At 40.4% G+C, this 14963-nt stretch overlaps 1 protein-coding gene across 1 annotated transcript in view; it reads left to right on the top strand.

The window, feature by feature from the left end:
* Positions 1–14937, top strand: part of MEP1B (meprin A, beta) — a 31935-nt gene extending 16998 nt beyond the window's left edge. The window contains exons 11-15 of the mRNA XM_010006894.1: positions 1802–2269; positions 3966–4148; positions 4603–4840; positions 6054–6255; positions 14899–14937. Of these exons, the coding sequence (XP_010005196.1) occupies positions 1802–2269; positions 3966–4148; positions 4603–4840; positions 6054–6255; positions 14899–14937 (1130 nt within the window). The remainder of the gene's footprint in view (positions 1–1801; positions 2270–3965; positions 4149–4602; positions 4841–6053; positions 6256–14898) is intronic.
* The last annotated feature ends 26 nt before the right edge of the window (positions 14938–14963 follow it).

Raw genomic sequence — 14963 nt, 5'->3', positions numbered from 1 at the left:
GAAAGAGAGAGAAAAAAGTGAGAGAGAGGCTTTCTGGGTTGAAAAGTGAAGCAAATTGATTTTAATTATTAGTGATAAGGGAATATAGATATTTATAAAGGATGTGTAACACCTGATTCCCTCCCTCCTCCCCTGGTGATTCTCATAGGCTCCCGGCTGAAGGAGGGAGTATCTGGGCACATGGGCAGGGTCCTCAGATGCTGGCTGTGAAAAAAAGTTGAAAAAAAATAGGGCCAAAGAGAGAGTGATAGAAGTGACAGTAAGCAGAAAGAGAGAAAAGAAAACCAAAAGGCTTGACTTCCATGATGTCTTAACCTATACCGAAAGCCTAGTAGAGAAAATATTATGAGAAGGGAATATTCTAAAGGCTTATCCTGCCTTCAGTCTCATCTGCTACCTCATGGAGGGGAGTGGGGAAGCTGCAAACATGAGCTTCAGAAGTGTCCTTGGTTGTTATCAGTCCACTGGTGCTGCTAAAAAAAGTTCACTGAAATTAAAAAAAAAAAAAATCAGCAAAGAGAAAATCCGCTTCACCCTGGTTCAAACCAGGACAGGTATCAAGTCTACTCTTCGACTTCTTTTTGTCCCTTTAGACTCAGCTGCTGCTGGTGCCTGTTTTTCTTTTTTCCACTTCTCTTTGCTCTGATGCATCCATCATCCCTGTGTGCCATCAGGAGTCATCAACGAAAGTATCAGGCATGCTAAGGCAGATGTTGATTTTGGTTCAATCTGAGCCCTCCAAACTTTCAGACCCTACTTTGAAGCCAAGATTAATTTCTCTGCACTTCAGCCTTCTTCACAAATACTCTTTCACATGTATTATGTCCCATCCCCCATTCTTGCTGTCTGAAGTCTTTAATTTCCTTTTAAGTCTCTCGTCTCATATCTGTGTCTCTACTTCGACAATGTCTGGTAGAACTTTCAGGGATGGTTTAAGATAATATTTCACCCAAGCTACCCTCACCGATGTATCCAGCAAACTGGAAAAACCAGTGACGCTCCAGCCCTTTCCAACCATGATCTGACATCATGGCTGAGCTGCTCATGGGTTTGCATGGAACCACCATGCCCAGGAGGATGAGGGACAAGCCCTGAACCCTTTCTGTGGCAGCTGTGGCTGCTTTTGGCCAGGAGCAGGAGTGGCTGTGGGGGTGGGACATTTTACAGCACAGCAGCCACTCTGCTCATTGAACATGAGTCAGAAACCCCAGTCTTGCATATAATCGTTGCAGTTCAAAAAACCTGTAGTTTGTGCAGAGGCAAATTAATGGAAAACAGTGGGGTGCTTTTGTTCTTGCTCCTGGTTTATTTTTTCCCCCCTAATTTTAATGGTAATGAAAAATGGCAAGAAATTAAGACTCATATCTGAGATCCACTTTGTTGTGTTTAGAATGGTTAGGAAAGAGAAGCATGAGTTTGTACCTGGGATTGACACTCCTTATTCCGTAAATGCAGCTGAAAGCCTGGTCTTCCATGCAGGTGAATGAAAAGCAGACAGGAAAAGAAGCTGCCTTGTTGGACATGCTGTTAACAAAGAATGGCCTACTTTGACTCACCTTACAAGGCCCCTGTGCAGAGGTCTTTGCTTTTACACATACTGCTTTTGCAGCCCAGTGGAATTTGCTAGTACAGGCAGTTTTGGATGCAGCATCAGACTCGTGGTGATCTACAGGAGAAATATTCCACCATGTCAGTGCCAGTGGAACTGAGAAATTCTTACAAAGCATCCCTATAGGGTCTGTAGACCTATGTAGGGTTTGTCTGGACAGCTTACTCAGAAATCCCTCCCCTTGTTTTTCAGGTTCACCTGCAACTTACTGGCAGCTCCATCATGTTTCTTTGAATGCCACACATAAATTCCGGGTTGTGTTTCAAGGTGTGAGAGGAAGTGGCTCATCAAAAGGAGGCCTCTCTATTGATGACATCAATTTGTCAGAAACTCAGTGTCCCCACCACATCTGGCATATCAGAAATTTCACAAGTCTCCTCAACACAACACCAGCAGGGGCAGCAGGAAGAATATACAGTCCACCTTTTTACTCTAGTGAAGGATATGCTTTCCAGATCAGCTTGTATGTAAATGGTACTGCTGACAATCCGTTTAATTTAGCAATATACTTGCACTTGATTTCTGGAGCAAATGATGATCAGTTGCAATGGCCCTGTGCATGGCAACAAGGTACCATGGTTCTGCTTGACCAGCATCCTGATATTCGTCGGCGGATGTCAAACCAAAGAAGTATAACAACTGACCCCCGGAAATTATCAGGTTAGTTAAAACCAGATGTTCTATCCAATACATTTAAAACATAGCCAAAAGATAAGGAGTAACATTTTCTCTTTGTATAAACTAATGCAGTTTTTTCAGCTTCTGGAATGTTCCATTTGCTCACAGCAACCATATCATTGATGCACAGACAGGAAAAAAAACCCCATACAAGTAGCTTAAGCTGAGACCCTGGATTTCAAAGCTGATTTGCATAAGAAACAGGTGGATGATCCACTCCTAAAATTTCCTTCATGTGCACTGTGGAGATGTATTTATATCTGCTTTAATGAGAATGGAAGTTTTCCAGAAGGCTTGAAAGAAAAATACTGAATTAACAATATACACAGTTCACACCAGGTAAAAGTAGAGCTATTAAACAAATCCCCACCCTCCTTGTAAAAGGTACAGTGGTGTCAGTGCAAATCTCCAGATGGACAAAGTACTGATTCATATTACATAATATGTACTTGTTCAAGGTGTGAGAAGATAAGAAGCAATTGTCCACAATAACTTGGAACTGAGGCAGCTGAGGTAAAGATGTAGCTCTTCGAAATCTCTATAAAGACAGATAAAGAAAAAAACCCATATTCATAGTTTTATAAAGATTGGCTTTAAGTCACAATTACTTTCTGCATTTATAAAAGGGTTTTGTCAAAAGAAACCACCTCCACCATTGAATTAGTTTTTTGGGCTTTCAGACCATAATATTAGTAAAAGAAGAAGGTACTAAAATGTTTAACTCACAGTATTATTTTTTTAAAAATGTATTTTACATCCATTTTTCTATGACATTGTTATTTTGTAAAAAAAAAAGTGGGTAATCTAGAAAGACTAAATGTCCTCCCTGTAAATGAAAGATGCACCACACGAGGTCCTCCATAGGCGGTTGACATTTTCTCTGTGCTCTCTGCTGTTATGGCCACAGTGCTTGGCCCTTTTCCTTCCCTGACCCTTTGGACACCCAGTCTGTCTGCACTCTGCTTCTCCCTTAAGTATTCATGTATCCCCACATTCCCAAGAGAAGCCTTGTAACTCCTACCCTTTGTCTAGCCAACAGACAGGCAGTTCCTTCTCCCTCTGTCAGATACTCTCATAGGCACAGACTCAGCTTTGAGACTCAGAACAGGGTTTGATGGGGAGGACGTAAGTGTTCTGTGGTCGTTCAAGTTGTTCAAGTACCCTTTGCCCTACATCCACATCAAGAGATGCTCTTTTCTTCAGAAGCACTGAAATAGTTAATTTTACAGATGTTTCATGTGCTACTCGTCACCCTGTCCACCACAATTTAAAATAACAAAAAAGAAAATACAACAGGTTTTTGACTAGCTCTCTGGTAACCTCATCTCCAGCAGGTTCTTTTCTCAATACCTCAGGCTAAACCAAGCCTTTAAAGATCTCCATTGTTTTGTGCATCTCAGCAGTGTGGAATCTCAGGAAAAAGAGTCTGCAAATGTTGTAGGCATGTTCAGCATTTTTCCTACTCCTTGAGATTCAGGTAATTTATTGTCTTCTTCATACTCAAGATATCCATGAGCAGCTAACCAAAAGCAGGCAAAAAGCAGGATGCAGTCTGTTGTTTGTTAAGAGAGGCCTCCATATGACTTTGCAACAGAGATTATCTGAGAAGGAAGAGACCGTGTTCAGAACAAATCCAGAGTGGTCCCACACTCACATTCAGGTTGTTTTTTTTTTCCAGATTCCTCCTCAAATTATTTTTGGGATAGGCCAGATAAAGTGGGGTCTCTAGCAACTTTTCCGAATGGAACTACGTTCATGAGAGGTCAAGGAAGTGGAACAAGTGCATTTTTAACTCATCAGAGACTTAGAAGCCGCAACTTTATTAAAGAAGACAGTGTTTACATTCTTCTAACAATGGAAGGTATGTAAACATAGCTGATATTCTTTATGGTACAGTAAACATAGAGTGTCACATCCTTACTAAGTCACTAGTGTAATAGATATAAATACACATGATGTGCTTTGTGTGTGAGCAGTTTTGAAACTACACAGGTATCTAAAGTCAAATTATATGCTTGAATACATTTGTAGATAGGTACATGCACTATATAATTCCTTTTCTCACATGAAGGTGTATAAAACAATTCTAATCTTATGAAAATTATTTTCAATAAAATGCTTTGAATAAAGTTGTCAGTTACTGAAAAAAAATATAGAAGATATTTCCAAAATACATCAGGCTCCTGAAAGGTAAAAAAGACCGTTTTTCCACTATACCTGTGAACAGACTCTTTGCTCTTGACTATTAGAACTAATCATTAGAATAAGGGGGAAAATAGCATGAATACCGTATTTCTTGTCTTTTTACCATGCAGATATATCACATCTACTAACAACTCAGCCAAATGCTACACCCACCTTTGCTACGAGTACACTCACTGGCCACACCATCAAACCTACCTCTAATGCCACTGCCACCACCACAACACCCACCACAACAGCCTCTGTCACCATAACCCAAAAGCCAGAGACAGAAGTTCCAGATTCCTGTCCAGACAACCCTTGTGAAAATGATGGTGTGTGTATTATTATAAATAGGGCACCAGTGTGCAGGTAACTGCTTTTATTCACTCTCAAAGGCAATTTTGGGGTACGAAATGAAAGTTTCTAGTAGAATAAATCTCTGTTGCTAATGAAAGGAAAGAAAGACCATAGCTGACTATGGCAAATATTTCCAACTGCTACTGCGAGTCTAACCTTATGACCAGTTTAGGCAACAAAGTTCCTAACCTCAGCATTTGACCATTTTGAAGTACTCTGCTTGACTTCCTTGTAAATTATATTTTAAACATGTTTATTGTTTTCAGTAATTTTTAGTCCAATGTTATAAAATGGACTGTGCATCTCCTTAGAAGTCCCTATGGCAAAATCCAGAAGAGTTAAATATAAATACAGTTGAAACAAAATAGCATTTATATCAGTAGTAAAAGTGTTTGATACTTCTCAGAGAGGAAGCTGTACAGACGTTATTTTAGCATTTGACTCAGAAATGTTGTGTAGGGCAGATTATGACCATGAATTGCCAAAGTGTTATGCTTCCCTGTGAAACCAGCAATGAAGGCTGAGGACTAAAAAGATTGCTTGCACTGCAAGAAAATTAGTACCAACTTCTACTTAATTCTCTGTGGATATATCTATGTAGCCTGCCTGGCTGCTTAGCATTGTTCCAACTCTCAAATAAGCTCTAAGGCTGAAGATAGTAGCCTTAAGTGATGCTGTGGCAGGAGAGTGCTGTGAGGCAAAAATCTAAAGGCTGAGAGCAAGAAGAGTCAGGATGACTCATTAATTGTTATATCTCCCCATTTGGAAACCTTTTAAAAAACGATTCTTGTGCAACCCATCAGAACCAGGCCACAAGTACCAGCAAGTGTCGAGAAACTGTTCCAAGATGACAAAAAAAAAAATTAATAATTATACTGAATGTTATGTCTCATTTCAAAATTTTGGGAAGAGAACATTTATTTTCTGACACCTCTGGACTATTTGAAGACCTAGTGCCAATGTGACCTACTTTCTGTCCTGGAGAAGTGTGTGACTAGCAGTCAGCTTGCACTCTGATTTTCTATTGGGAAACAATGGGAATCTGATACAGACCTCTGTTTAAGCCAGATCACTCAAGACAATTTTAAAAATAGAAGTCACTTTTGAGGTAATTTAGACTGCGGGATATAGAAACAGGGCATCAGAGATGCTGTTTTTCTTATGTAACCTTTTTCATGCCTCTAATCTTTAGGTGATAGCACATGCTTGTTCTTTTCTTTTCTAGATGTCCAGCAGGTGAGGACTGGTGGTACATGGGAGAAAAGTGTGAAAGAAAAGGCTCAACACGAGAAAATACTGTAATAGCTGTTTCTTCAACCATAGCTGTATTTGTTGTAATGCTTATTGTCACTATCACAACTGCAGTGTGCCTTAAAAAGAAATACAGCCATGGACAGAAAAATAGGGAGACACTGTCTCTAGAAGAAGTAAGTATTTTACCTCTGTCAATAAATATATATATAAATATTTATACATACATGCACACATATATATATCTATGTCTATTAACAACTAAACAATAACATTTAGTAAGAAGTAAATTGGAATGTGTCATGTTTTTTAAGTCTGAAGACTCCAGCTTAGGAATTAAACAGCTGCATTAATTGCTACTAATTAATCAAATATCAAAAAACTACTTTATTAAAAACCTGTTCTCCTCCTCCTCCCTCAGCCACTCTCACTGCCCCAATGGCAGCATAGATAGAGTGAGAGAGTGTGAACAAAAGGGGTAATTTTTAATTTGTAACTAAACCACATATTCCACTTAGTGGACTTGTATTAAATCTATTTTGTACTAAAGATCTCCCCTTAAAATACCTGGATATGGTGCTGGAAAACCCAACCCAAAATGTCAAAACAAAAAGCAAATGTAAAAATCACTTTCACTAGTCAATTGCCACTTTTCACACAAGGAACAAAGTAGCCATGGAAAATATTACTTAAGGAGACTTGAAAGAAAACAGCAGATTAAAATTATCTGAATGGTTGGATCAGAAAGGCCATGTAGAGAAGAGCAGAGACATTTGGGCAGGTTTTGACAGGAAGTTTCATAAAGTCCCAGGCAGCAGGACTCTTAGCTTAAAGAGAGACTTAGACATGGAAATTACAAGGCATGAAAGGCAAGCAACCTGAAGAGGAATGGCTTTCCAGAGAGCAGACTTCCATTTTGGTTTTTTCCTAATATTCTTTGTGATGTGCTATTGAGGTGCAATAGCTCTGTGCAGTGCCAGATACTTGACACTAACTTTATGACCTTCCAGTAAATTATTATGGTTTCTTTGTAATTAATTGTCTTATGTTAAAAGCACGTTTCCATTCCCTACATGCTTTTGATATGTGGGTTTGCTGTATTTTGTTTTTTTTCCCCATTTAGACTAAAACGTCCTTCTGAAGATAATGCAAATGAGCATCAAAGACACAAGATGAACATCACTGGAAAACCACAACTACATCATTCCTTCTATTGCTTTAATCTCAACCATCATGTAAAAGATTTGTAAAGTCTGGAAAATAATTCATCATCTGGATAAAATTCTGTGCTAAAGTCAATAAAGTGTCTGCCAGTGTTGTGTATTGCCATGGAATGGAGAAAGTTGGAAATACATTGTGTGAACATGCCTGTCCTGTGTTTTAAGTCTGCCGGAAGATAAAGAAAACAGGTAAAACTGCATCCAAACTCTCAATCAACAGAAGGACGTCTAGGTTTGCTATCTTATTATGATACAGATGTCTATTATGAAATGGAGATGGACTCTGTAATCATGGGTTGCTCAGCAGTTCTGGGTCCTAAAACAGCTGGCAGTCAGTAGTGTGAGGGTATGTGGAGAGTGGGGAGTGTCTGGCTCATTGAGTTATTAGGTTGTGATCTACTCAGTATAAAAGAAATAGCAAGTAATGAGGAAAATGATAAATTAACCACACAGACATATGAACCTTAATGAGGAAGAGAAATTCACAACAGAGAAAATAATGAGGATGCAAAATGCTTCAGCCACTGCTTGATGGTCTGTTGAAGGATCTACTCAGGCAGAGCCTTCCAGAATGTCAACCTGAACAACAATTTTTAACTAATAGAAAGGGGGAAACATGATTAATGTGAGTATTATGGGATACTTGAGGCTGTTTGGGATATAGGCTATCAGAAGAGGCTTGTGGACTTATGTAAAAATGTCTATGGGGTGTTTAGGGGAAGCTCCAAAGAATCTAAAGAAAAGGGGAAAGGTCACTGTGGATCAGACAGAAATTAGTGTGGGAAAACGATGACAGTAGCTGGAGAGACCAACATGCAAAAGAGATCTGTGTACTGCCCATAGCTAGAGCAGACCACAGGTCTTAGATTTTGTGGATCTACGTACTAGCACACAGAGAGATCTGCATGCAAGAGAATGTGTGTCAGTAAGTGGAGGGATTGTAGGCAGCAGGACTTGGGCCATAGGGCTTGCAGGACTGAGAGCCTGTGATATTATTCAAGGGTTCCATGACTCTGGGAGAGCTTATGTTATGACTGTGTGAGAGTATGCATCCATCTCACTAGCAGGCATCACATTGCTCTGTCTGGCAATTAGCAGATGACGTGCATACCAGTTAAAGGACCCTAGGTCCAGGGATGGATATGAAACAGTTTTAGAGTCCATGCTAACATTTGAGGGGTCTGTGAGTGTGGGTGTGCTTAGAGATGTGCAGAGTGAGAACATGCATGTTCTCACCAGAGAACCTCCATTCTGATCAGCTGGAGGGGAGGAAGAGGATGGGGCTGTCTGCACTTGTGTGAGTTTGGGTGTCATTTTAGGTGGGTTGTGCTACCTGCACTGCTCTGTGCGTGTGAGACTGTCTCTGCAGCCAGCTGTGTAAGGGATCTCTGTGTGTCTGTGTTCCTCTGTGTTTGTGAGAGTGTGTTTCTTCACTACACACTGAGCCCTGCTACAGGCCAGACCTGCAAGCAGGAAGAACAGCAACTGCACCCCTAGGATTGGGATGGAGAGATCACTTGGGACCTTCCCTGGCTGGGCACGTTAGCTGGGGAGGAGGGATGTTGAATTTGGTGTCTTCCTTAACATCCATGATAAGGAGGGCTACAATTCAGAGGGATCTGGAGAATGAGGTAGGTATGGAAATAGAAGGTTCAGAGGAAGCAAAGTTTTCTTCCCTGAGGACATTTTGCAGAGGAAGATTGTGGTCACCAAGGACACAGATCATCACATTTGCATTGTTTTGGAGGGAGGATGCAAGGGACAGGAGGGCCAGTAATAGAAATGTCAGGTCACACCAGATGGTTGGTAGGCTGGTATGTGGATATGTTCACATTTAAAGGTCAGCAGCTACTTTGATTCCCTGGAATGGATGTTGATGATCATAACATTTGTCGTGCATTTACCCTAACTATGGGCAAGAGCAGTTCAAATGTATGGAAATTTGATGAGGGAGCTGGTCTTCCTCTGAATGCCACTGCACGGCTCAAAGCAACAAATGTATATACTTCTGGACTGACATTTTATATGTAATCCTCTTCTCATTAGTATTCTCTGAAACGTAGTTATATTTAAAGCATTCATAGCTGGTTTTACTAGCTTTTGTCAGATCCCTAAGAGTCATTAAAACAGCCAGACAAAATTAACAAACATTTGTCAGAGCTAACAAACATCCTGGATAGGAAAATACCCTACTATAGATGCCTTAAAATAACTTTCTTATTTTGACATGTCTTCATCAGCAGTTTTCATGCAAATAATCCTCCAAATGTGCTTTCAATTAAGATATGCACATAGATTTACATGGAGTTAAGAAGACACAGATGAGACTGTTCATAAATTCAACTCTGGCTGAAATACTTAACATTATAAATTGTGAGCATTTCATAATTTCAAATGTGAATTACTAGCTTTGTGACTACAGAGATCGTTTATATTTTTTTGAAATCCAGATTACATGAAATGGCATACTTACCTGTGCTTTCATCACAAGAGAGTTTAATAGACAGAGCCTTATATTACAATATTTTGTGCAAGATACAAATTCTGTAGGGCGTATTCCGGAATAGTAAATTTCCATGGGAAAAAAGCCTTAAGCTTCTGCTTATTCTTTTCCAATGGGAATCAGTGAAGAGCACAACTTAAAACTGCATCTCCTGCTCAGTGAGTGTGAACAACTCACTTTTCACTGGTGTGTAGATTCCGTAGAGCCAAAAGAGACTGAGGTTTGATTAATGTCATTAACTGACCTAAAATATTCAAGATGAAAAGGTATTTTTTTTTCAATTTACAATGCAAAAAAATTGCTCAGGAAGTCCAGCATCATATCACAGAAGTTATACTACCAGCTCAAGTTCCTGAACAAATAAGTTTTTCTAAAAAAACTGTAGCACAAATGACTGACAGTGATGGTATTTTTCTGTGAAGAAAGGAAGTGATTAAAAGTACCTCTATGGCTTAGGAAACTAAGCACTTCAACTGGAGTTTTCTGCATGAGTAAATGCTTTACCTGGATTTGCAATTTAACTGGTTGCAGTTGCAAAGCCCCAGTACCAGTGGTCTCATAAAAACAGCAACAAAAATGCACCAGCCCAGGTCCTGCAGCTTTCCTCTGGAGCTGACTTACCTGCTTTACAAAGACCTTTCCTACACGATTACTAGGACAGCATCTGTTATTTTTAATGAAACAATTAAATTTTGAAAACGTACATTTGACATATTTACAGATAATAAGGATATTAATAACAGATCAGATACTCCGTTGGTCCGTCAGAGGACAGCCTAGCTGTTTACTTTCTGAAAACAGATTTAGTCACCTAAACTTTTACTAAAAATCTTTGATGTAAAGTTGTGTGACATCACTGAGATACTACTATGATAGTAAGCTCCATTAGCCTTAAATCTGCACCAAGTTCCACTGCTCTTTCTTGTCCTTCTCACGCTGTAGTGATTCAGGTTAAAAGCTGCAACAAGGATTTGCGCTGGCACGTTCCACTCTCTACAGGCCAGGGCTACTGTAAAGAACCTATAATTGGGATATGAAATCACAGAATCACAGAATCATTAAAGAGGAAAAGACCTCTAAGGTCATCAAGCCCAACCATCAGGCCAACACCACCATGCCCACTATACCATGTCCTAGAATGTTGTATCTACATGTTTTTTGAACACCTCTAGGGATGGTGACTCCACCACTTCTCTCAACAGCCTGTTCCAATGCTTGACCACTCTTTCAGTAAAGAAATTTTTCTTAATATCCAATCTAAACCTCCCCTGGCACACCTTGAGGCCATTTCCTCTCATCCTATCATTAGTTATTTGGGAGAAGAGACCAACCCCCGCCGCACTACAACCTCCTTTCAGGTAGTAGTAGAGAGCAATAAAGTCTCCCCTCAGCCAGGAAGGGAGCCAGTCTTCCCCGGATTAAACAATCCCAGTTCCCTCAGCTACTCATCATAAGACTTATTCTCCAGTCCTTATGCCAGTTGTCCAGGTCTCTGGCTGCAGGAAGTGCCAGAGCCTGTCACTCGTACTGGAGGGCAGCAGGGAGTTCCCACAAGGTGCAGAATGAGACCTTGAACTGTGGGCAGCGACTTCTTGGGTCAGCTGCCCTTGCTCCTGTTCCTCATTCAAGTGTGGATCTCTGCTGGTACACGGAGCCTGCTCCCCTTGCAAAGACCCGGGCATTAGTGAATGTTGTCTTCTCTGACCCTCTTGTCTGGGCCCCAGACTAGATGTACAGCTGGATCCAGCAGAGTATGTGCACATTGTATTTAAAGCTGTGTGCATGACTCATTCCCCACTGCTGAGTCTACCACAGTCACAGCTTGGGCTTGAAAGCAAAATAAAATAACCCTGATATTCAAGTCAGTGGCTCAGGTTTGGAATAAAACAGGTAGCCTGTTGTTCTAGCTACTTACTGGTCTGTCTTGAAGAATTTCAACATTTCAGAAAATCTTTTAGTCACGCCACCTTGTATCTATGCTAGGCAGTATACACAGCCTCATGTTCCTGATACAGGCCAAGTAGGACAATTTCATTGCTATTTGCATCACATGGATCAGGTCACTCAGTCTGGCTTTTGCACAAGTAGCAGATAACTGAATCATAATGTCTGATCGTCTGGCTGGCACCACGTTGTCTAAATGCAAAAAAGGGACTGATCCTAGACACGAGCTCTCTTCTTTCAGATAAGCGTGTTAGGTGTCCTGTACCACCCCTGCCAGGAAGACACTCTTCCAAGGTGCAGGGCAGGAGTCATGAACTGTCATTTTTTAAACTGCAGATAAGAACAGAGAAGTGATATTCCTCCATATTATTGTCCTTCCCACCTCTCCTTTTCCAATGTTATTAGAGCTCAGGGGCTTTTGCTAAGACATAGATGCCACCTGTCAGTTAAAGTACTTTTCATTCTCATAAATAGGATGTTAATTCTCCTGTCTGCTTGAATTACATTTTCCAAGCTATCCTTAGTACAGATAGTCATGTCTCAGAAGGAGAAGATCACCACCAAATAAACTGCCTTTTCTGAACTGTCAATTGCTGTTTCTCAAATCTAGACTTGTTGCTTAGAGACTTTTGTGCTATTTGATGCAATAACAGCAAAATATCTGTATTTCGCTCAGATTGTGCTATGAAATTATGAAGAAATTAAATATATGGTGTTCTCATTTTCCCACTTCTTTCATATATTCCAGTTTATTACAGAAGACATCTCTAAAGTAAAGTTTTAATAATTCATTTTATGCAAGAATATTATGTACTGTTTTTGCAGCAGACATACTCTATGTGACTGGTCACTTTGTTGTCTCCCCTTTCTGAGCATCAGTAGAATGAACTGGGGGAAAAAAGACCACAGCAACTGAGATTGATCACCCCTCCTACCTGCAAATTAATAATTTTCTGTAGTGTATATGGATCAGTCTCCTTTGTATTAAACTTCTTCAAAACCGTGACCATTGTCACCTTCTTCTATTTTTTCATGGAATGATTTTTTCTCTTCTCCCTCCCCAGTCAAAGTTCATTACTTACAACATGTACACTATAACTGGTATCATAAAGCTTGCAGACAGGTTTGCATTCCAGTTTTCATCTTCATTTGCTCACAAATTCTTACACTTCTTCCACCTGAGATGAAACAGTCCATGCCTTTGACTTTACCTACTGCGAAAACAAGAGAGTGTCAAAGAAGTTTAACTTGAATGTCTAGAACTTAAAAGAAAAAAAATCAAACTTTATTGTTTCCCAAGGTTGCAATGTTTAATCATACCATACATTACATAAACATGATTGCTCTTCCAGTGTGATATTCATGGGGAAAAGAAGTTTGTGTACTCTTTATCAGATTTAAATCTTATCTCTAAACGATTTGGTGGAACATTTTGATTAACTTCTTAATGACAGCATTTCTGCTTAGCCGTTGCTGACACGTAACGAGAACCAGCGATCTTGTTCTGCTAGAGTTCTGAGTATGTGCATTTGCCCTTGATATTTTTAACACCGTCTGGATCTAAGCAGTTTATGCAACAAAATGCAGATCAAATCTTGTCAGTAGCACGTCTTCCTCTTCATCTGTGATTGATTTTTTTTTTTTTCCATACTTCTCATCATGTTGGGAAGACTCGGCTATGAAGACAGCTTTCACTCATGGAAATGATGTTTGCTTGTCCAGAACAGAGTGTTATGGATTGCATACCATAACATTGTAACTTTAATTTGTTAAATAAGTAAGTAGTTTATTAAGTTTGGTAGTTATTAAGTAATTTAATGAACTTTGTTTATTAACTGCAGTAGGAATCTCTGTTGCTCCTTAGAAGAGTCAGGTTTCATTCTGGCTGCTACTGTCATGCTTTCATAATTAGAAAAATTTGTCAGGGTAAGCTGAAGGTAAGGAGAGAAACAGAAACTGAAACTATCGATCATCTCAACTGGTTAAGGAACATCCTCTGCAGGCAGTCAGGGCAACTGCAAGTTTGCCTTGCTCAAAAGAATAATGACTGTGCTTAAGCTTTAGCATGCATGACTGAGAAGAATGGAAAAAGAAAAGCCACTGGGATAAGAGTATATTAATTTCCTCAAATGGAAAAAAAATCAGACCTCCGGCTGCCCCCACCACAGCACTGCAGAGTCTCTTTGGGCAGCTCTCTCCCTCAGGGAGGTCTGGGGAACTCACAGGATGATGGGGAGGCTGCTCTGGCACAAGCATCACACAAAACATATTTCATCAGTAGAAGCTGGAGGACTGAAGAAAAGCTTAGAAGCATAACCTGACAAGGCCAGTGGTGGAGCCTGGTGGTGTTGACTCTGCTGTCCCTGTGGAAGATTATCCCTTCATAGGCTGCTGCTGAAGGCTATTGCTATTTATTAATATGAGTGGTTTATGGCTTGGAGGTTTTATTGGAGGAACTGGTGGAGAACGAGGCTGGGTTTCACAGAGCCACTGAAGACCAGATATAAATATTTGTCCTCCTCCTTTGGGAGTTAAGTCCCTATCCTGCACCCAATCCCCATTTCCAGGAAAAGCCAGTGCTTCCCAGTCCGGATGCCCCACACTGGCTTTCCTGGTCAGGTCTCTGAGCAGGCACACAGTGGGAGTGACTGGGAAGCCATTTGGTTGACATCAAACCTCCCTGCTGACTACAGACCCGTCCATGAAAGATCTGCAGAGCACTACCTGGCAACTGCCTTTGCCCTAAGAGTAAATCTTGAGCTTTGAAACAAATTTGAATTTCTAAGAAATACAAATAGCCACAGACGCATCCGTTTTGAATGCAGTCTCAGCAACCTCAAAGGTATTTCTGAAATTAAATGTGGGGAAGGGAGGAATAGAAGTTTATGTACCTTTTTTCCCCGGGGTTTCAAATGAACAAACCATTCTGCCTTTTGTGCTAGCAAAGTCATAGAAATGTTTTCATTTACACCATAATCTTGCCTGAGTGTTTAGACGAGGTGGTGTCACTTGCTTTACCAAGAGCAAGTCATCTTGGCTTCCACTTGCCTTCATTCTCACCCATATTGCACAAACCACTTTGCAGGCATGTCAGATCACTCTCAGGTTGGCTGTGCTTGGACGTAATTTGCTTTCCCACTTGTTTCCCACAGTATCGCAGTCATCTGGTGGACCAGGACTGGGTGGGCTAAAAACATTGGTGGCTTTTGTCTTTTTT

Source organism: Chaetura pelagica, unplaced genomic scaffold (genome assembly GCF_000747805.2).
Source record: "Chaetura pelagica isolate M959 unplaced genomic scaffold, ChaPel_1.0 scaffold109, whole genome shotgun sequence".
Classification (NCBI taxonomy): Eukaryota; Metazoa; Chordata; class Aves; order Apodiformes; family Apodidae; genus Chaetura; species Chaetura pelagica.
The sequence above is the reverse complement of the archived record's forward strand: the minus strand, read 5'-3'. Positions and strand labels throughout refer to the sequence as shown.